Source organism: Anneissia japonica, unplaced genomic scaffold (assembly GCF_011630105.1).
Source record: "Anneissia japonica isolate Jap-2015-1 unplaced genomic scaffold, ASM1163010v1 scaffold9_len2422644_cov172, whole genome shotgun sequence".
NCBI classification, from domain to species: Eukaryota; Metazoa; Echinodermata; class Crinoidea; order Comatulida; family Comatulidae; genus Anneissia; species Anneissia japonica.
The window spans coordinates 651,577-676,183 of record NW_022758107.1 but is presented as its reverse complement, the minus strand read 5'-3'; the positions used below and the strand labels follow the sequence as shown (position 1 = coordinate 676,183).

At 33.7% G+C, this 24,607-nt stretch overlaps 1 protein-coding gene across 1 annotated transcript; it reads left to right on the top strand.

The window, feature by feature from the left end:
- Window positions 1-914: 914 nt before the first annotated feature.
- Window positions 915-23,346, top strand: LOC117125056 (dihydropyrimidine dehydrogenase [NADP(+)]-like; the record flags this gene model as incomplete). The annotated part of the gene is given in 15 exon segments (XM_033271424.1): window positions 915-1,025; window positions 2,096-2,266; window positions 3,112-3,273; window positions 4,107-4,385; window positions 8,323-8,518; window positions 11,774-11,943; window positions 12,050-12,260; window positions 12,721-12,905; window positions 13,444-13,659; window positions 16,664-16,897; window positions 17,104-17,308; window positions 17,525-17,787; window positions 18,749-18,928; window positions 19,789-19,926; window positions 20,282-23,346. Coding segments are annotated over 15 exon segments (3,033 nt in total), but the record flags the coding sequence as incomplete, so codon positions are not given.
- Between the last annotated feature and the right edge of the window lie 1,261 nt (window positions 23,347-24,607).

Here is a 24,607-nt window from a genome sequence, read left to right as displayed (position 1 = left end):
GAATATGTGCAGAGAACACTGTTTTGGCAAGAAAATTTGCTTACAAAGTATACAATCATAAAATATAAGTATCAAGTTATACGCAAAAACAATAAAATCAAAATTTGTAAAAATGTTGACTTTGGCCTGTTGTGGTGAATATGTCAATATGATTTCACCAATGATGCATCTCATTTCATGGTGAGACCTAACATATGTCTAAAAAAAAAGCTCATAAAGGTGGGATTCATGTGTAGATTCTACAGTAGTTTCCAAATACTGTAAATTTTAATGAGTAGAAAAGAAATGGGTATTACAGTAACTATGAACAAAATGTTGAGCAACTTTAAAAAATTCATTAGCTTTAAAAAATCCAATAATCGTTAAGTTAGAATTGTTCTATCATTGGTATAATAATAATTGGATTACCAAGATACGGTAATGGGATGGGGCTACAGTACTCTATGCATCTCCCTGGCTCACTTGCAAACTTGCCAATCACATGGCCCTCACCCATTCTCCATGCTCAGTGCCTGAAATTTTCTTGTGATCATGGTACATCTTGAATATTTCAATTTTTTTTTTTTTTTTTTCTATTCTGTATTTGAGATAGATATAATTTTATGTTCTGTTTATTTTTATGTCAAAGTACCTTTCCAGATAAAGTAGTTAGTACATAGATTGTATAATACAAGTTTCTTGGAGTGTATACTATTATACTATCTTATCTGAGATTAATCAGTGGTCTTTAGATTAATAATTCTTTATTTGTTTATATTTTATATTCTAAAAATTTATTTCTATTCTTTATACTTTAATGACTGGCTAACCCATTGTGAGCCAAAAGAGAAAATAATACAAGGTATAAAAAAGTGTTGCCATACAGATATGCCACTGTTTCCAAGCTACTTAAATTTTGATATTTTTTCTTTTAGAGTCTGCTGTCATTGAACCCCCGTATCAAACCTCATGCGAACTTGGTAACGACATCTCAGACCAAGAAGAATAAAAAGCACTGGAAAAGGAATGCCGGAAAATCATGCGGGGTAAGTTTTAACAGTTTTCAGACCCATGATAATTTGCGCAATGACGTAATGCTAGAACAGATTCCAATTTAAGATAGTATAATACATACTCCAAGTATCGAAATGCACGCCATCGTGCGTGTCGGGATTCAATATTTCAACATAAATTATGTCATCATCAGGAATGAATGAATGACATAATTAATGTCAAAATATTGAATCCCAACACAATGGCGTGCATTTCGATACTTGGAGTATGTATTATACTATCTTATCTGAGATCAATCAGTGGACCTTTCAGATTCCAATTTTTTCCATTACTTTTTTGCCAACAAATATACAAGAAGCTGAGAGCTACAATTCACAAATACAAAAGTATTTCAAACTTTGTTGCAGTTTGACTATTTTATACCAAATAAATAAACAAATTTGTTTATTAATACCAATATTTACGATTTAAATTTTCTTAATCACATGTTACAATAATATTGGTATATTATTGCATTAACTGAAGTACAGTTCTTCGGTTTATTCTCCTATATTATACTTTAGTTGGTCTTGATGGTAGAACAACTCAACAAATTGTACTTACTGTAGGGTCAAGTTGGTAATTAGTGATTTATTTACCCAGTCAGCCACAGGTAGACTGGGTTCTGTTTTGTTAGAATTCATCTTCTGATTCTTCTTCTTCTGGCAACATTTCATATTGCTACTAGAGGCAAACTGTTGGTCTGATTTCAGTCAAACTTGTTCAGTTTATAACCAGTGACACCTCCCATATATGGGTTGTTCACTGCTTAGGGTCAAATGTCACACAGGCGACATTAGGGTAAAAACCCCCAAAATCTTATAAAAGACTAATTCTTTCTCAAATAAAAAACATCAATTAAAACTTTAAGGGGTTTTTTTTTTTGCAGATTTTTTAAACAAGATTTCTTTAATCATTGACATGCTGTGCAAGTGTTTATATCGTACAGTATACAGTAGATCATATTATGCAACAATTTTTTCAGTGGTAGTCTTTTAAGGTAAATTTGATTAGTTTTAAAGCTAATTATACTTTTAATTAATTAAATATTTTGATTTCACAGGATTGCGACAGTTTACAAAACAACTTTGATGACATCAAACACACGACACTGAGTGAGCGTGGTGCGCTGCGCGAGGCTGCCCGTTGCTTGAAGTGTGCGGATGCGCCCTGTCAAAAGAGCTGTCCTACACAACTTGATGTCAAGTCGTTTATCACCAGCATTGCTAACAAGGTGAGTATTCAGTAGGCCTATTCATTAATCGTCATTTGTAAAAAGAATATTTACATTGAAATAGTATTGCAAGGATCGGCTCTTAGTAGAAAATGTAATAAATAAAAATAAGATACAGTTGAACTTGCCTAAGTCAAATCCAAAATGTCATTGAAATATTGTTCGACTTAGATAAAATTTGATTTACAGATTGTTAATTAATGGAAAACACAATTTGGCGTGTAAAATTATATCGACTTAAGGCAAAGTCGACTTCTGAAGTTTAACTGTATAATAAAATGGGTAAAAATATCTCCCATTGGACACCATCCTGATATTTCTAATTCTAGGTTTCAGAACTAGAATTTATATTTTAAAAGGTGGCTTAAACTACATGGAAAAATCTATACCCCTGTCGAAAAACCATCCCGGTATTTTTTAGTGGTTTCAGTCCTGGAATTGTAAAATTTCAAATGTTGGACTTAACATTTTAAATGCTTAAAAATAATTTCCATACTTTTAAAAATGTTGAAACCTTTGATTGGAGGTCGACTACAAATTTTAACAATGGAACAGGATATAATATTGGAGGCTGATTAAGGTTTAAGTATGTACTTCAATGCTATTGAAAAAGATACCTTGAATCTTGAATGAGATATATAACTGGAAATATCATAAAACTATAGTTATTTTCACAAGGACGGTACAAAGGTTCGTCCCATTGTGAAGGTTTGATAAAATGTGTGCACCTTCCAAGAACATCAGATTGCAAGTTTTTGTATTTTTATTTTACAACATTTTACCATTAACACGCCAAAAAAAATATGATTTTGATGATAGTTTAAAAAATTTAAACTTGTTTCTAGAACTATTATGGATCCGCCAAAGCGATTCTATCGGACAATCCCCTGGGCCTGACTTGTGGGATGGTCTGCCCAACCAGCGATTTGTGCGTGGGAGGATGTAATTTATTCGCATCGGAGGAAGGCCCGATCAATATTGGTGGACTACAACAGTTTGCAGTGGAGGTATGTGTTGGTGTTCATTCACTATCCTGATTACCATAACAACTGAATATTGACAATGGTATTTGATACAATTGGATGGATAATTTAGTCACCTTTTTGTCAATTTTAAAAAATTAATTTTGACTCTTTACAGCATTTGCTTATATCCATTTAATTTTCCATTAATCATTTAGGCTCTGAATTTAATTATGAATCTATTTACTCTTAACTTCATCTCATACATGCATGTAACCCTCACATACATATGCAGGTTATTGATAATTATATACAGTAGTCAATGTTAGTCAACTTGTAATTGCAACTGTTATATATGCATTAGGTGATGCTTAGTGATCACTAACCTTTAGTGATTTTACTAAGTTTTTATCATTTGAAAGACAATATGCATGTGATAGTTTAAATATATAATATGCTATCCATCTTATATATGCATTAGATGAGTAAACATATAAGCTATCTCATTAATACATGCATGAGATTAATAAGTAAGCAAACTATTGCCTAGACTAGTCAAGTAAGTGCCTGATTGCCAATGTGGGACTGAGAGGAACATTAAAAACGATTGTAGCAATTGCAATCAAGAACAATGTGTTGCAATCTCCATGGCATCCGAGTCGGCCGACAGCCATCAGCAGGGAGTTATAGCAAGTTTATACCATAATATAACAAGAAACATTGGATGCATTATTTATTTGTGTTATATATTTTGTTTGTTCATTTGTTTTTTTGATTGATTCATATATTTATGTGTTTCTTGTTTGTTTATTTATCTAATTAAATTAAGTATTGTTGTTATCATCATCATTTATATTAATGTCATTACTATTTACTAGGTCTTTAAGACAATGAAGATACCACAGATAAGGGATCCTAGTCAGCCTCCAATATCTGATTTACCAGAGAGCTTCCAGAGCAAAATTGCCCTTATTGGGTGTGGACCAGCCAGTGTAAGTTGTGCTACGTTTCTTGCTAGAATGGGCTACTCCGACCTCACAATATTTGAGAAAGAAGAATACATTGGCGGTCTAAGTTCCTCCGAGATTCCACAGTTCCGTCTTCCATATGATGTTGTGTCGTTTGAAGTTGACCTCATGAAAGACCTTGGAGTAAAGGTATGTATATAGCTTAACTCCACCAGCGAAACCTTTGGTTGTGACTATGTGTGCACTGAAACGTGGAGATCTTCGGCCCACATTTCAATTCCATCCACTGCTCTCCTAGTGTTCCACCTCAAGGCTGAAATGTTATATTACCCTACAGGTAGTTTTAAGATAAGATGTTGGTCCAGTTTGCAGTGGCCCATGTGCACAATAGAAAAATAAGTACAACTGCTGAGATGTTACTTGTTGCAGTTGTCATTGTATGTTATGTGACACTGACCTTGTGTAGGCTATAGGTGTAATGTCTACATGCCTGAGTAACAGGTGATCAATAGACTATGAAAGCATGACTGGCTGTGTGTGTGTGTGTTCTAGGCAGTTGAAGTCCATTGTGTTGTTATGAGCATGCAATGATTTCACCAGTTTTCAGTGTTGTGTTGTTCATCCTGCAAGTTGTCAGTGAGCAATTCAGTGAAAGAACAAAAGTGTTTTGACAGCAACCATTTCACTAGTCAAGCTGCGTTTATTTAGTATTTGTTCATTCCAACTCCCTTACTGCTGTGTGACAGTAAAAAGTACTGCCCAATGCACCACTACCCTACTGCACAGGTGAGCAAAGTGCGCCTCCTCGGTAATTTTTTTGTAGCCCGCGAAAACGAATTAAAAACCCTATGTGTGCGGCACACCTTGTAGAAACGGCACGACACCGATCATCTATAAAAAGTAATATTAAAACTGAGAATAAAGTGGTGTAAATAGCAGTTCATGAAGGTTTTGGAAGTACACTAGAACCATCAAAATTTGGCTGGAGCCCTAGTGTTAAATCAAAAAATTTTATGCCCACCCCTGCCCTACTGGTTTGGATTGGACTTAGTCGGTTATCTATGATTCATAAATCTTCCTACCCTATGTACAGATTTTTATTTTATAATTTTGTGAATGATATATAAAATAATTTATTTAATTCTTTTCAAACATATATTGGGTAAATTTAAATTACAGTATTTCAGGAAGTGGGAGAGTGGGAGAAGAGATGTGGTATAGAAATAAACAATAGAAAATGACAAAAGAAATCTGTACACTGCAATAATTAGGCCAAATAAAAAATATCACTAGTTTCTCATCCACTCGCGCATCTATCTGCTTCACCAAATTTATTATATACTGTATTATTTCCTTATGAATATAAAATTTACAAAAATTTCTCTTTCATGGTAGGGATGAATCATGTCTAGCGCTTTGCTTTCCTACTTGGTAAAAGTGATAAAATAGCAGCTGTTTACCATCAACCATCATGAATTTGCCATCTCTGAGTAAAATATTTAATGGATATGTCACCTATTATAGTGATTTCGCTGAGTGGCATATCCTTGGCGCTCAACCCCTAAAGAAATTAAATTAAATTAACTTTTTAAAAAAAGTGCTCTCATTCTACTTTTTTCAAAATATTAGTATGAGAAACTTCTTTATTTTTAATTTGGCCTAGTCTGTATACTGCATACATTAAATACTGGATTATATCATGGAGTTATAAAATATTATATATATTAACTTGATATTTTAACCAAACACTGCAGGTAGCAAAATTGCCAGTAGACTCTCAAGTCAAGCTTAGAATGTACATATACTCCAAAATGAGTAACGCAAATATTGTAAATAAATAAGCTTACTATTAGATAACATTCTATGCAACTTAAACATGATAAATGAAATAGTTAAGAAACTATCTTATGAATTTGTCTTTTATGTAATTTAATCTGAACAGAGCACTTCAAAAGGTCAAATTCATTGGCTATTTGCCAGATGTGAGAGGCTACTTTAGTTTTCCTGACCTTGCCATATTGTATTGTAATTTTAGGTGTGTGTCCCTCCATTGTCCAATGGCAAAGCATACTACTGACCTCAATAACAACCTAAACAAACTGATGAGAATACAATGTACATGTGTAACCACTGATATACAAAGCTCCAAATTACAACATATTTTATTCTACAATTCTGTTCTCTTCTATTTTACAACTGGGCTTTTCAGTATTAAATGTAATTACATAAATTTCATGATCTATTGTATATTTTTATCTGACCACTTATTTTTATTATATTATATGAACTCCTTACCACCAATATTCCAAAATTATTAATGATTATCTGACACAGTACAGTATGGTAGGTCACAAGCTTCCCTGATTGGTTGCAGTGATGCTAAAAACAGGTGTTATGAAGGCACTCTGGGCTGCCTAAAATAATTAATGAGATGGCATTTTATCAAAAACACTACTGGTACAAATTATTGACCAAGTAAAAGTAAAAATTAGTTTCTCTTCCCATCCTAACTTAGCAATTTTGAAAAAGGCCAATTTTTGTTAAAATGGCCATCACATTATTACATTATGCAGGTATCTCAGCAAAATCAATCCACAAATGAAGATTATATAAAAAAAAATGGCACGTGTGACATTTGAGGCATGTTTTTGTGGCAAAATTGTTAAGTTGTTGCACGGTCCAGTATTGAGTAAATTCATGAGCTATAAAATATGGGAGCTTAAAAAATTGCCTAAAAATCTAAATTTGTTTTTCACTATAGATCAACAGTCGTCTTATTAACCATGTCCCAAAGTATTAGTTCTGGAAGTGGTTAACAAATTGTTTATTTAACGTTATTTTTTTATAGTTCATTCTATTTAACAATGTATGCACAAATATCTTAGAAAGGCAATTACTCAAAATCATGTTTATCTTGACTCTAAGAGTACTGTACTTTCACTTTCCAATATAACTTAGGCTTGAAATGTCCAATTTGAATGAATGACCTTTCATTTTAAAAATCACATACTCAGGTATCTGAAAATACCAATAACTTTGAATTTCAATTTTTGCTACAACTTAGCCATTTTGCCACAGCATGCCTCATATATTATCAAAAACACTAATGGTATAAATTATTGGCCAGGTAAAAGTAAAAATTAGTTTCTCTTCACATCCTGCTTAGATATTAAAAAAAAATGAAGCCAATTTTTGTTTAAATGGCCATTATATCTTTTTCAGATCACATTATTACATTATGCAGGTATCTCAGCAAAATCAATCTACAGATAACAATTATATTTTGTAAAAAACAAAGTGGTATGTGCTACATTTATTAAATATTAAAATAATATAAAATTTTAAAAATCAAGGCAGCAGCAAAAAAAGGACACCAACAGGAATGAGTAACCTAAATTTATGTTTGTTTGGACTTAATTAAATATATTATTATTATTACTATCATTATTTTTATTATTTATAATGTAGATATAATCAATTTCTTGAGCTGAACAAATACTTTAAAATAATTTTAAGTATTGTATGAATTTGTTAAGATGGAAATAGACAATTTCCAAAAAAAGATTTCCATGTACAATGGACAAATAAAGTTTGATTTCATTTATATTGACAATGGAGACAATTTCTTTACATTCAATCTGGAAGGTATTTTCAATATTTATTTTTTGAAAAGCAGATTATTCTTTTTATTATTTATTATTATTATTATTGTTAATAATAAATAAGTACTACAGGTAGTCATTAGTTGGAGGTACACACCTATTTGGTGACAGTGGTTTAGTCTGCTTTTGTGCTTTCCTGGCAGCTAATGACTATGGTCTATTTAATGTACTTGTCAATGTTATGTTCATTTGATATTTTCTGATTTGTATTATATTTTGTATATCTTTTGCCTGAATAAATAATAATAATTATTAATATTATTTATTTTTATATATTTTTGTAAATAACATTATATTATTTTAACTATATTTTAATAGGTAGAATTCTTCTTTCATTCAATCTGGAAGGTATTTTCATTATTTATTTTTTTGAAAATCAGATTATTCTTTTTATTATTTATTAATTATTTTTATATATTATTTTTTATATATGACATTATATTATTGTAACTATATTTTAATAGATAGAATTTGGCAAAGGTGTTGGAATGGATGGCCTGACACTAGATTCATTACGTAATCAGAAGTACGAGGCAGTGTTCCTTGGAATTGGACTCCCAGAAGCAAAGCGAGCGCAAATATTCGACGGCCTAACAGTGCAGAATGGGTTTTACACCTCCAAAGACTTCCTACCTCTTGTCTCAAGTGCCAGTAAACCAGGTAAGGGTAAAAAAGAATCTTGCTTTAATTAGATGATGATGATCATGGAGGAAAAAATCCCTCTGTAATATGACTGATATCACGGTGATGACGTTGTTGAAGATGATGGTAATGATCTTGTTCGTGGTGGTTGTAACATTGACAAGAAATTTACAGTAGTGTAATTATAATGGCAATGTTGGTAGTGATTCTGATCTAAACAGATAAAAAAGTAAAGTGGCTATGCTAATGTATGTCAGCGAAAAGCCCCAACCATATGGTATTTTTTGTTATGAAAAATCACAGTAAAAATGGTATGTATGGCAACATGTGTATAATATGCAGGGCCCAATAGAAATAAGTTTTTAACTGTTTGGGCTTGCCCTGGGTTAATAATATACAATAAATAGAATGTTTTTTTTTTTGTTATATTTAATTAGAAAATTGTGGCAGTATTGAAAAAAAAACACATTTTTATTTCACTTGGCCTATAATGACCACTAACTAGGGGGAGGGGGAGCAGAAGAGGTTGCGTATGATTGTGCCAGTTTCCAAGTGGAAAAAAATCCTCGTAGTGGTGGTGTAGTAGCTGTGATACTTGCCTTCCAGTCCCAGGCCCCTCGGTTCAAATCCTGTGTCATAAAGGTCTGTCCACATGATCAAATTTTCTTTGACCAAAAAAAATCTGTTGCCATATTATATATTTAGTCATATGCCTATATATGGTCATGATGTGATGTTATTACTAAATAAAATTTAATAGTCTTGGCAGGGCTTAAGCCTTTAGAGCACAGCTATTTACAATATTTTATTTATTGTTAGAGGGATAGAATGCTTTGTCATTAGCTGGAAGAAGGTTCACGCTTTTCATGGTTAAATAAATAAAAAAGAAAGATAGCAGTTTGTATTTGATCAGGTGTCCTAATTTTTGATAAAAAATATGAGCTATTTGTAAGTGTATTGTGCCTACTGACACAAATACCAATTGCAATAGTTGGTAGGCCTATGCCCAATACTTCAGTATGGTAATTATTCTCAAAACATAGCTTATATAATATATGGGCAATAATAAAATATTTTCTTAATAATGCCTCTTACTAGTAAATAGTAAAAATATCCCACAGTGCAGTGGTGTTTACAAAATGATCTTCCCAAAACAAAGGCATTCCACTCCCTCATAATTAGACATTGTTTATAGAGCACATATTCACGGTTAAGTTCAGGTTCGTTTTATTTCAGACAACACAAAAAATAATACATTGGAAAATTCTTCTGTAAAGTAACCTAATTACAAGGCCAGTGTGTTAATAATTTAATTATAATAATTAATAATAACAAATTAATAATAATAATAATTACAATAAATAGCAATAATTAAAAATAACAATAATAATAAATGGTGTAATTAATAAAAATAATAATAATAGTAATAGCATTAATTACAATAAACAGCATATAGATGAAAATACAGAGGTGAAAAATGTTCTAGTTGTGTTATTTTACCAAATTTCATTTATTTTTAGAGGGTTAGAGTACTTTGGTATTAACCGGAAGGTTCGCACTTTTTATGCACAACCCTTAATATTTATTATAAGTAAAATTAATAAAGTATTGAATATTAGATATTCAATATGGATGAGTTGATATATTATATTGCCTAGAGTTGAGTAGGCCGCAGGTCACTATTTCCTGCATTAAAATTGAACCATATCCTCTGCATCCTGTTACTTTCCCTTTATGCTGCATGGGCATCCGGGCAACGTCGCTTGCAGTCGAGTGGCTGTTACCAAAATTTTAATTTATTAATTTATACAAAGATCACTAGTCTTTTTTTTTTTTTTTTTTTTAAGATCACTAGTCTTTTTTTTTTTTTTTTTTTTTTTTTTTAAAGCATTGTCGTTTCTCCTTTGTCGTTCTTCCCTTGTGTTCGTTCCGTCGTGTTTTGTCTTGTCTTTGATTATAGAACAAATTACTTTTCATTTTTCTCTGGTGGAGCCAGCCGTTAAGCCATTTGGGCTTATTTGACTTCTCCAGACACAATTGCATTCGATTTTGCTTGCATCTTTATTATTTATGTCTTGATACCACCTTTATGCATTGTGTGAATAAATAAATATGAAATGAAAAAAAATGAAATAATGTGAAATGATGCAGTTGGGGATGGGTATGATCGATGCAGAGTTGAACATCTTGGTGGTATAACATGCTCCTAGCTGGGTTCATTTCTGTGACACAGTGTAGCCGGGTTTGTTTTTTGTTTTTTTTCTTAACAACTAAAACTACTCCACTACATAAGCCTCATTATGAGGAGGTGAACAATTACACAAAGCAGGTTACTCATTATAAAGAAGAAAACATTATTAAATTTTCAATGTAAACCCACCCATGCTTGCTTTGCCTGAAGCTGTTATTTCAGTTTTAGCAGTGCAGTCCTGCAGAGCAAGAATATATCATAATGCGTAACAAGTGTTTGACCTCTGACAATATCAATATACCAACAAAAAAAAAATCAATCTATTGTTTAACTCAAATGCATTATTAATGAATGAGTGAAACTGAAATCAAACATATGCTCGTATGAGAATCAAATGATTATGAACTATAAATAGGACATAAAATATTATTCAAGAAATATTTAGTTCCAAGAAATATCTAGTTCCAGTAAAAAATAAATGTATAAATCCATATCTGGGGTATAATTATCCTCCTATTTTTGAGTAACTAAATATGTGTCAAAGACAAGCCAAACCAGTCACTTTGCCACATATGTGATATTTGGCATATTTGGCGGAGTTAGGGGGGAAGGGGTGTGGTTTAAAATATGGCGGAAAAGAAAAATACATTCACAGTTAAGTCTGAGAGTGCCATTCCCTAACTATAGAGAAGCGCCATAGACATAAACTGAATTATCCCAATAATTACCATCCTTCTGTAGAATTGCCTTTCTGTGCCATTTTTATTTTTTCTCTTCCTTTTCAAAAGTACAAAATCCAGATCAATTTTTAACTTTTTCCCCCTAACTGTATTACAGTAGAACCCCTATTAAGGGGCACCTTCGGGACCAAATACAGTTTCCCCTTAATTAAATTGGGGTGTCCCTTGAATATCGGTTGGCTTAGGGTTAAAATTTATACTTTCCCTGTTTTGTGACTTAAAAGTATCCTCTTAATAGGGTGTCCCAAAGGGGTTCTACTGTATTTGCTTCTGAGCAAGAGCAAACATACACATTTATGAACATAAATGTTACATTTAATTTGCAATTTAATTTTTTTTTAGGAATGTGCTCATGTAAGAAACAGCTTCCTCAACTCCATGGCAACGTGATTGTATTGGGTGCTGGTGATACCGCCTTTGATTGTGCAACTTCAGCCCTACGATGTGGAGCTAAGAGGGTGTTCATTGTGTTCCGAAAAGGGTTCACCACAATCAGAGCGGTGCCTGAAGAGGTAAGCTACAGTACTAGCGTCTTAACATAATTACTAATACTTAAACGTCATTTTAGTTCTGAGTTACCCATTGAGAATCTAAAAATGTTGTATTTTTATGCGACAGATGGAACTGGCTAAAGAGGAGAAGTGTGAGTTCATGCCGTTCTTATCACCACGTCAAGTTTTACGTAAAGGAGACAGAATCACTGGCTTGGAACTATGTCGCACCGAGCAGAAGGATGACGGAACTTGGTTTGAGGATGAGGAGCAGATCGTACGACTCAAGACAGATTACATTATCTCGGCGTTTGGATCGACCTTACTTAACACTGAAGGTGAGGGAGTGATTATTGGCGTATCACCTTTCGAGGGACTAAGACCCGGGCCCCTAGTACAAGTGGGCCTCCGAGTGGCCCATACTAACACCCTGCACTCTACTACAGAGCCTTGGCATTACTGCCAAGTCAAAAGAACCATAACTAGCATTAAAACAATTATAATTCTTGGGTTTTGAATGAGGTGAGTTCATGAATATCTTACATGAACTCACATGACAACATTTGTATACGAATACAAATTCCCAGCTTAAAAGGACCCAACTAGGACTACAAACTGAAATTTAAATGGTAGACACAACAGTGAAGTACTAAAAGAGCTACTAGAATTTACAGGAAAATATGCATCACTTTTATCAAAGTAACTGAGCACAATAACTATAATGCATGCAAATGACAATGTAATCATCAACAGAAGTGTTTATTTATGTGTGCATTTATACTTTTTATACTTTCACAGTTAAGAAGGCAATGCACCCAATAAAACTGAACCAGTGGGGTTTGCCAAGTGTAGATATGGGGACAATGCAGACCTCGGAACCCTGGGTGTTTTGTGGGGGCGATTTAGCCGGAGTTGCACAGACCACTGTGGAGTCTGTTAACGATGGTAAAACAGCTGCCTGGTTCATGCACAAATACTTGCAGGTAAAATACCGTAATATACACTACCAGTAATTATAATAATATTAATAATAAAAAATCTTGTAATGTGCCAATTTCAAGAAGAGTGATCGAAGGACTAGTGTATGTTAAGACAGCAAACTGTAAAGAAATGAGTTTTAAGTTCAGGTTTAAATATAATATTAGATGTCCTAATGGTAGAAGGCAAATATTTGTTCCAAACGAGGCAGCAGATGTTCTTTGGCCACATGTTAGGACAAAAGTCTTAGCATACCACTTCCAGAGGTTTTTGTATTTCCGTTTATTAGTGTCCAAACAGTCAATGCTTTACACTATTTTTTATCTGATAGTCCTCTAGTAAATTTTAAACTAAGACATAACATGGTAGTTTGGGCATCTGATTAGAAGAGACAGCTTCCAGAAAATTTTGATGAGATGTGGAAAAATTCTGGTGTACCATTGCATCTCACTCCCTTCCCTAAATAGGGATGGATAGAGCATGCAAAAACAAAACAAGAAATAAATAATATTTACCATAAATTGTCTTTGTTTTCCTTTGAAGTCACTGCATGGCTTACCAGTGCCAGCAACTCCAGCATTGCCAAAATTTTTTACTGCCATTGATAGCGTAGACCTGAGTGTGGAGATCTGTGGCTTGAAGTTCCCAAATCCATTCGGCCTGGCTAGCGCTCCGCCAACCACTACCATGGCTATGATGAGACGTGGTTTTGAAGCTGGTTGGGGCTTTGCTCTCACAAAGACATTCAGCTTGGATAAGGTAGGTTATGTGTCAATTCTCGGGGTCATTTTTAACTTGCAAGTTAATATTAATTATTGATTAATTAATTATTGATTGATTGATTGATTGATTAATTTGGTGGTGACATATACACACTACATACATTCCAACCCTCCTGAATCGATTGGGAGTCTCCTGAATTTACAGGCAATATCCCGGCCTCCCAAATTTTTTCAAATTCCTCCAAAAAGAGAACAACCCCTAAACACCAAAAACAACTAATTTAGTGGTTTTTTGTTACCAATAATTGAATATTTCTGGGTTAATTTTCCCTATGTGCACTGACTTTATAAACGATGTCAGCATACAGAGGCTTCCAAGTGTTGCTGATACCACTCGCAAGATCAAAATGCACATTATATTATGAAAAAAATTTAGCTTTTCAACATTTCTTGGGTGGGGCGCACTTTACCATGGCGCATCCAGAGTCTCCTGAATTTTGAGTTCCAGGGGTTGGAACGTCTAACACTACAGTAAAGTGATATAAACAGGCCCTATACCCCTGGTTCTTAATTAATTTACTTAAAGGGCCAAATTAATTTTAAAGTTGACCTGCACGGACCAAAGATAATCTCCAAGTTGCAAGCAACTTGTTATACTTTATTTACCAAAGGTGAATCTCTGAGATGCTGTGGATGAAGCCCCCTGTTGACTGCGCACACCTTTGAAGTTTTTAGGCAATTGAAAAAAAATAAAGCATATTTTCATCCAGTAAGATTTTCGATTTGGGTGAGGTGGGAAGTGAGCATTATGCTGAGGCTGTTAAGGGACCCGGCTGGGTTCAGGCTTCTATCAAAGTAGCATTTTGGGGCCATATTTAATAAATTTCTGAAACCCATAATTCATGAATATTCTATTTTAATTTCTGTTTCATCCATTCAAACTACTGTATGGGTCATGACCAAGTTAGAGTTGCCAAGATATTTTTCAGGTGTGCCGGACGTTTATTGTTGTCTTTGACTGGTAATAGAACATTTCATGTCCTACATTTTTTGTGCAAGTGTAACTGAGTGCAAAGTATCATTTCCTTAACTGGCATTTTCTCCACAATGTAAAACTAGATATTTTTCTCCTATCATATTGACCTTGATTGTTATGTTCTATAACCCCGGTTCTTAATTTATTTGTTCGAAGAGTCAAATTATTTTTAGAGTTGACCTAACAGGCCAAATATAATCTCAGCCGAGTTGAAAGCAATCGTTATACAAATAACATAGGTCTATTTAAAAGTTCTTTTTTTTTTCAAAATTTAAAATTATAGGAGCCTCTTTAAAATGTACTAGGCCTACACTAGTGGTAATGAAACACAACCATCAGAACAAAACACATGGACAGAATTTCAAGGCATAGAGAGTCCTATATTTGCAAGACAATCGAAATGTATTTTTATAAGCACTGTTCTTTCACTGTCTATTATCATGTAAAATAAGTACACTTACGAATTTTGTTGTCGATAACAGCTCAATGATCATTTTACCTCTAAGATTTATAACAATGGCCTTCTTCAAACATGAGTCATGAATCAGGACTCTGCAATCCTTCAAATTTTAACATGTCTATGTTTTTACTTATTCCTCTGGGTATACTATGTTAAATTTAGCACAGCTAATAAGAATTAATACCAACCTTGGGAATTTGTTTATAGTTCAGTTTACTGGGTTTAATTTTAGATCTGAGTGGATTAACCCTTTTAATCACATCACATTTTTTTTTTCCTTGTTTGAAGCACGCAGTGAATAATATGTAAAGTACCCAGTGATTGATTTTTGGCGCTATTTATGGCCTATATCATCTTGCTCATTTTTCAAACCATTTCATTACCCATGGGTTGCATTTTTGTCTTTACTTTATTGAAAATGTATTCATCAAACTTTTATTATGTATTAATTTTTTTTTTCTCACGGACCAAATTTAATTGCCTCGCAGGCCAAATATTAAGAACAACTCCCTGTTAGGACTAATCCTGTAGGATTATTCTCAAGCCAAAAATAAAGTTACAGACATAATCGTAACAAAAACACAGTAATTTTTTCAGTGATACAACAATTGTTCAACATAATATTGGCACACAATCAGTATTTTCTGTGTAATTTCACCTATCCTACAGTATACCAACTATTATACCAAGGCTTTAAGGCCTAAAAACACTTCGCCTGTAAAACCTTAGGTCTATTCAAAATAAAATCTGGTATGTCATATTCTTTTGGTGTTTGTCGATTGGTGGTAATGAATTTGATTATAATAATAATGTTGTATTTATATAGCGCATATTGCACATTGCCCCTATGCCTATTATAGATCTGGGTGGGGTCACACCCTTACTTCACATTGGCCCAGTGCTGTGTTTTGGTCTTCACCTTATTAAAGTAAATATTCATCGAATGATTATTACTTTTAAATATATTTTTTTTTTGATATTTTAATTTTTTCTCCTGGGGCCGGCAAGAATAACTTGCTCTGCAGGCCCAATTTGGCCCGCAGACCACCTATTAAGAACCAGGGCCTTATACCTTTACATTAGAAATTTATGCAACTGAAATTAACAGACATACAGACAAGGTTCAGAGCAGTTGATATTGCCTATTTAACCTATCTAGAAATTGAAAATGTTTCCTAATTAGTATCTGACATAGAATTGTAATCCGGATTTACCTTAAAAAGCAGATGTACAGTAGAATATAAGACCACATTAGACCCATCATCCTCATTCTCTTTTCACCAGTAGACATCTAAAGCTTCTGATAACCTAACCTACTGTATATTGAGAATCAGGTATCAAGATATTTCCAATTATTTTCTTCTTAATTCAGATACCATTTGCACTACGACAACCTATACAGTATTGAGAATCAATTATCAAGATATTTTAAGATATAGTAGGTATGCTGTAAAATGAGAGAGAGAAATATCGACATGAGTAAAGGATTCACAAGATCTACCATATGACCAGAATCATACCATATCTTATCTATTGTGATTCTAGGATATTGTGACAAATGTTTCTCCAAGAATTGTCCGTGGAACAACTTCAGGTCATATTTTTGGACCTGGACAAGGTGCGTTTCTAAACATTGAGTTAATCAGTGAGAAGACAGCTGCTTATTGGTGCCAAGGTGTTGCTGAACTGAAGCCAGACTTCCCAGATAGAATCATCATAGCAAGTATCATGTGTGGCTATAACAAGGATGACTGGACTAAGCTTGCCAAGATGGCCGAGGTAACAACATCCATTATTAAATATTTCATTAATTTTATAGATTTGATAGTAAAGATTGGTTGTCTTGTAGAGAACAAACTTAATGTTCTTCTTGTTATTAAAACTGTTGCAGTCTCAAGGAATTCTATCAGATGTACAAACCAGTCAAAATAATCCAAAATTTATTCATTAGATTTGGAAAATCACAGTTATTCACTATTTTACAGGATGCTGGAGCTGATGCACTGGAGCTAAACCTTTCTTGCCCCCATGGAATGGGAGAACGTGGCATGGGCCTGGCATGTGGACAGGATCCAGAGTTGGTCCTCAATATATGTCGCTGGGTTCGGGCTGCCATCAAGGTGCCGTTCTTTGCCAAACTGACCCCCAACGTCACCAATATTGTGAATATTGCAACTGCAGCGCACGAAGGTATAATTAACAAAAACTTAGTTACTGTAAACTTTAACTCATAGAAATAATTAAATATAACAATATATTAATGCCTGTACTATTGTTAATATATTATTAATATATTAATAAATTGTACAGGTACAATTTTCAACTTTTAGACAACACTGCACTTACTATGGTGTAAAATTATTTTAAATTGGCATGTTCAAATGTTTCTCAAATACCACTATTTAGGTGGTGCTGATGGTGTGACAGCTACCAACACCGTGTCCGGACTAATGGGGCTGAGAGCAAATGGAAAAGCATGGCCAGCCGTCGGTAAGGAAGGTAGAACAACTTACGGAGGCATGTCTGGTAATGCCATTAGACCAATCGCATTGCGTGCAGTATCCGCCATAGCTAGGGCATTACCAGGTTTTCCAATTCTGGCAACAGGTGGCATTGATTCTGCAGAGGCGGGTCTCCAGTTCTTGCATAGTGGAGCTTCAGTTTTGCAGGTAAATTATAACCTATGTAAATATTTATTATTCATCTATTGAAATTCAGCCCAACCACAGCACTGGAAGCCACTTCTATGTATAAAAGGGGTTACATTTTATATAATAATATAATATAATTATATAGCGCTTAATGCCTTAACAAAGCCACTAAGCGCTTCACATTACTACCCGGTCATTGGATCAAACACATTGAACACCAAATTAAATTATTAAATTAAATTATATTATTATTCCATAACATTGCGGCTAGTAATCAGCGCAGTTGTGTTGGAACCTACCAGGTACCCATTTTAGTCCTGGGTGGAGAGAGGCAACCGTAGATAAAGTGCCTTGCCCAAGTGATTTGCACAGCGAGAGTTTCGAACCCCCGACCTCGAGGTTGGGAGTCCAAGCCACAACCGATGAGCCAACCGCTTCAATATATATACCATGAAATACTTGCCTTGTAAGCTCAAACATGTTGTGAACCACTTTAGAGCCTGTCAACCATACCTGCTGGGGTGTCAGTGCATGGCCTACCGAGAATGAACAGAGTGCAGTTGGAGCTCCTGACCACAGGGTCAATAATCACAGTTGAAATTATAATATTCGTAAACTAATGGTTTTATTGGGTGTTATACTGGTCTCCCTCTAATTATTGATATTTTATTTGATACCACTGCCACCTTGCAATTGGTTTGTCATAATAAACTAATATATACACTGTAACATATTATTGACAATAGAATATGAATATGGTGTCAAGAATTGACAATGTTCTAATTATGAACGAAATGTAGAATCAATTATGGCCTCACGTTTGTCATTCTTTGGAGTTTACGATACTCATTCTATTTGCAAATAATCAGTGGATCCTTTGGTATTACTGACAAAGACTATTATAGGAGTGGTTGTTTGAAATTATATTTATATCCCCCACACACTTTGAGAGCTCAATGTTTTGCATTTTTGTGGTCAGGTCTGCAGCTCAATTCAGAACCAAGATTTCACTGTCATCGATGACTACATCACTGGGCTGAAAGCTCTACTTTACCTGGAGAGCCTTGATGAAATGAGTGACTGGGATGGACAGAGCCCACCAACAATGAGACATCAGAAAGGAAAGCAAATACCAAAGATTAGTGATATTATTGGAAAGGTATTGATATGTTGTTGTTCATTGTGCTGGTCCTTTCTGGATTGAACAGTGTCCCAAACTTGTTTTCAACAGAATCAAAGAGCCAATAGAAATTAGTGATAATAATAATCATTAAATATAATTAGGTGATATTAAAAATTGTGCATTTATAAACAAAAATCAAGGTAACAACATGTACTAATTGTCATTGTTATAACTTTATTGTACGTTTGAAAGTGACACTTTCTTATACCTTGTTTAGTGAACCAACTGTCCGCCAATAACAATGATTTTGAATAAAAATAAAATTTTATTTTTGGCTAATTAGCACACCCACCACCACAAAAATTAAGTTTTTTTTACAGTTTTATTATACCAGCCACTGTCTTAAAACCTCCAAAAATATGGTGTATATTTCTTCCTAATTATATAAATTTTAAGCATTCCAATACATTGTTTACATTCACCAATAAAATTTAATTTTAATTTTCTCCTCCGTCTGGATGTTTTTGCAAACCACTTGCTAATTTTGTTTCACCCTCCACGGACGATCTTTAAAAAAATAAGTTCGCAAATCAAGGTATAAAAAAGGTATAAATAACACTAATGGCATATTGAATTCTCAAAGCACAAACAGTATTTGACATTCCTGAATAAAAATGTCGAAGGATGTTAAATGATCTTCTACGGTCATCTGGTATAAGTTCCAAAAAATTTGGGGTGGAAGACAAAAAACCAAGCATGATTCCTGCCAGACCTCTTAAACTTGTTAAATAATTTATGGATACAAATTATAATAATCATACTTTAAGTTTGGGTATTGTAAATTCATTGATATTTGATATTTACAATATTAATAATATTATGTTCTGTTCCTTCAGCACCTGCCGTCCTTTGGTCCATACTTGGAGGAACGTAAGAAGTTAGTGACACAACATAAAAAGACCGTGGAACTCTGTGATGATGATTTGGAACCAGAACCACCGAGTCTTAAAAAGAAACCAGTGCCAACTGTAAAGGTGAGTGCAACACTAATTGTTCTTACTCATAGATATGTTTAGCAGTTTTCTTAAGGAAAACTAGTGAAAACCTACTTGTAAAATATTATTACCATTTAAATCTATGAATTCTACGAATCAACATTATTCAAGAAACTAATAGGTTGTAGAATTTTGGCACAACGGGTTTACAGTTTTTCTATAGCTTAAACGTAGTTGTGCATTGCACCACTAACTTACCAGTCTCCCCCACTCATATATATCTCAGCAATTTGGTTACCAACTATATATATTGATATGGAAAATAAAGATTCCGATTCTTCGGTAATATTTTGAGGTGATGCTAATCTGTCTTTTTTTTAACTCATCTCTCTAGGATGTAATTGGCCGTGCCCTGTCACAGATAGGAACCTATGGCGACTTGAATAACAAAGAACAAGTCGTGGCGCTGATCGACGAAGAAATGTGTATTAACTGCGGCAAGTGTTACATGACTTGCAACGACAGCGGCTACCAGTCCATCAAGTTTGACCCAGAGACCCATTTACCTCATGTGACCCAAGACTGCACAGGATGCACCCTGTGTGTCAGTGTCTGTCCCATCATCGACTGCATCACAATGGTGCCTCGCCCCACACCTTACATACCTAACAGGGGAATTCCCCTTGCGGTTACACCAATAGCTTAAGTGTTTGACTTTGAATGATTGATAGTGTCATGTTTTCAATACCTTTTTTAGACAAATCCCCTTGCCTTTTTAAGTTAAAAGTATGAACCAAGAATTGGATATTGCTTGCCTTTAGGCAGTATCCCAATAGTGTCGTGGCCCTATCATTATATACCTATATTAGGGGAATCCCCACAAATCACGCCAGTAAATTTGCACCATGTGTGTCGTGTTGTTCTGCTATCCTTAAACAGTATACTTAATAGGGGAATTCCCTTGTAGTTACACTATTGCTTTGAGTTTAAAGTATATTTTTGTGTACATTGAATCCAATATCTGTAAATAAATACTATATTAGTACAGGATATTATTGCTTGCCTACAGACAACATCCAAATGTCTGTAATCTTATATACTATTAGGGAGTGCCCACAAACCACACTAGTGCTTTAAGCTTAAAAATACATTACGTGGCACTGAATTCAAGAACCAAGCATTAAACAAACAAAAAAACAAAAAAAAACAGTGCCTTAAAATTAAGTTTCAGTAGAAATATTCAACCCATGAACATAGAAAGAGGGGTTCTCCTTGAAGTAATATTTTATGGCCTTTTTCTGCAATAATAAACTTCCTCATTTATTATTTTTGTTTTTTAAATACCGTAATTGAAAAAGAATTTTAATCATTTGTGTTTGTAAGTAAAATAGTCTTCATTGGGAAAATATATATAAACTATGCTTGGGTTGAAAAGACTTGGAGAGTATTTTTCTATGGTTAAAAATTATCGACATTTTAATATTACAGATTTGCCACAAAGAAAAATTCAGAGCATTTGTGGGAACTCATATGTGAGGTGTCTCCACAAAATGAATATCATGGTTAGAAAATCAAAAATTGAGTTTATATTATATTTGGGTAGATCAAATTATAAGCTATAATTTGGTCTTTGAATGGCTTCCCTAGGATAAATAGATCCAGAGATGTGAGCATTTAAAGTTTAGGTGTACGAGAACCATGTTTTGAGAAAATCGGTCTCAAAGATAACCTCTACAAATAATAAGACTAGAATTACAGAATATGCGCAGAGAACAAACACTGTTTTAGTAAGAAAATTCCTAATTCTTAAAAAAGTATATAATCATAAAATATAAGTATCAAGTTATTTTAAAATATTAAAATCAACATTTTGTAAAAATTTTGAAGTTGACTTATGTTGGTGAATATCTCAATATGATTTCACCAACGATGATGCATTTCATTTTGTAGTGAGACCTCACATATGAAACATGCAGGGACCTGGATTGGGACATTTCTGTCTGTCAATATTTAAACCATAATTTGTTCTGAGAAATTTAGTATAAATCATGTTTTTCTATACACCAGTTTAGCCGACTGAGCTAAGCTGCTCTCTATGTTTCATAGTCTTGTTGAAATGATGAAGAAATGGATAAGCCCATAAACTGGCGGCTCTCCAACTTTTAGCAGACAACCCAAACAAACGTTCAGGCAATTTGCTGCGACACACTTTCATTGGGACATTTAAAAAAAAAACGTTACTCAATATGAATCATTAACTGGTAAACAAAAATTTAAGCTAAAAAATTTAAGAATTGCTGTTGTAAGTATTATATAAATTCCCATAATTTTTACCAATAACAAAATCACATAGACTTCCATTACAGTGAGACAGTAACTAATCGGCGCTAAATTATATTAGGCATATATTGTTAGATGTGCTGTATAGTACAATACATATTCTTTTATATAAAGTATATAAATTATTCTATTAAGAAACAGACTGCTTATAAAAGTCATTGAAATAACCCATTAATTAAATTGCTGCTGAAATATTTGTTTTTGAATAATTACTATAAATTGAGGTTATTATGTTAATGTTAGAAGCCTGTTTTATAGGCCAATGTAAATATGCTTTACTGCAGACCATATTAATATCACTATTTTTTTTTTTCAGATAGCTTAGATAGAATTTGAGGATTGCCATCTCACAACCAGAGTACTGTCACCAAGTGTTAAAACAGTAATTAGTAAAAGAATGTGGCATTATTGTAAACTTTAGTGCAAGTACAGAAAAGCTGTAATACTTTTTCTTGGCAATAGTAAATTAATTCAAATGACCCATCATTTAAAAGTGCATGTCACTGGTGCTGGCTTTGCCATAGCAAGCCCAATTTAATTAGTTCACAGTAATGTATGTTATCCACGGCATTGTGGTTGGCTGATTGTGCTACATCAAAATTTTTCAATAAAATTCTTTTTTTTTTTTTTCCAATAAAACGGTCATTGTCTTCCATTTTAAAAGCACTATAATTAATTGTTACACTTGTTACATACATATTTTTTATAACAGTACATAATACATATTAATATTAATGATTGTATGTAATTTCAACACACAACAAAATTTAATTAAATTAATATTTTAAGTTTAAAAATTAAGGGTTTTCGTTTTAATATGTAAAGGTATTTAGGTTCAAGAATGAGTTGTATCATTTGGTGAGACTGTAATTTCCAATTTCTTGATTGTTATTTTAAGATTGTATATTAAATTTTTGTTTGCAGTTTCCTGCTCATTTAATGTAATCATTAGTTCCTTATATTTCTTGGACAGCTAACACTAACACACTTTATTATTGACTATATTTCTATTGTCCTGAACTGAATGAGTTGTATCATTTGGTTGATACCGTAATTTCCAATTTCTTGATTGTTATTTTAAGATTGTATATTAAATTTTTGTTTGCAGTTTCTTGCTCATTTAATGTAATCATTATTTCCTTATATTTCTCGGACAGCTAACAATAACACACTTTATTATTGACTATCTTTCTATTGTCCTGAACTGAATAAGGTTTGTTCTATCTGTACTTGGCGATATAAATTTATAGTTATAACCGTACAGTATTATATTGATATAGACCAAATCATTTGCTGAATTGTGGCAGTCAGGAAATTATGAGTATAATTTGACAGAAAGAGAATGTTTTCCTTCATTTTGTTTTCATTAAAAAGTTTCTATTATAGAATTACAAGCGATACATTTTTTTTTTATAAAATTGAGTACCCAAGCATCTTGTAAATGGAAGTCCTTATTCAGACACAATTCAGATTAGTCTGCAGCCATAATGCAGTACTTTATCTGCTCTTTTCAAAAAGATTTCCAAGTTCTTGTGTGCATGTGCTGTAAGGGGTGGCACTAGTGGGGAGGAAAAAAAAATGTATGTATTTTCTGCATAATGGTAGATCCAAAATTGTAAATAAGCCTTTAAAACCCCTAAATTGTCTTTTTTAAGATTTTTTCGTCGGGGGAACTTGGACCCCCTGTCAGGCAAATCCTGGCGCAACCACTATGTGCTGTTATGCACGAAGAACCAATGGCGTAACAACCAACCTGTAGAAGAAACTTATGGCCTTCACAGTATGTCAATCAAAACAGGACCAGGAATATGCACGCCCTACAAACACCTTGGCAACAAGGTCCATTAATACCAAAGTGTCTTACCATAGGATAAGGAATATGCACGCCCAAAAACACACCTTAGCAACAATATCCAAGAGGCAGCTAGGGTTTAACAGAAAGGGTCTTACTCAAGGATACAAGATGTCACTGGTAGGTCTCAATCGGTCTCACAAAAAATACGTCTTACTGCTGTGATAGCTCTCACTCTGAAGCCGGGTACTGATTGGGGGGGGGGTGCGAAGGTGAAGTGAGGGGCCTCTAACTCGCAAAATAAGGTGATTTTTAAGTACTTGACCATGATTTTTTTGGGGGCGCGAGTAATTTTTGAAGGGTTGTGTACCCCCTAGATACGCCACTGCTGAAGCCTAAAGTATTGGTTCATGAGCATTCATATTTCTATCAGTTTTTTTTTTTTGCTTCATCGAAATCAGTAGTTTGAATTGTTTACTGTACTAATTTTTGCAAAGCAAAAAAAAATCAGGTCGGGAAGCGAACCAACGCTTTCAATTTGCGCAAATAAATCACCCTAGGGTAAAATCGGCTTAGGATGCGAGTTGA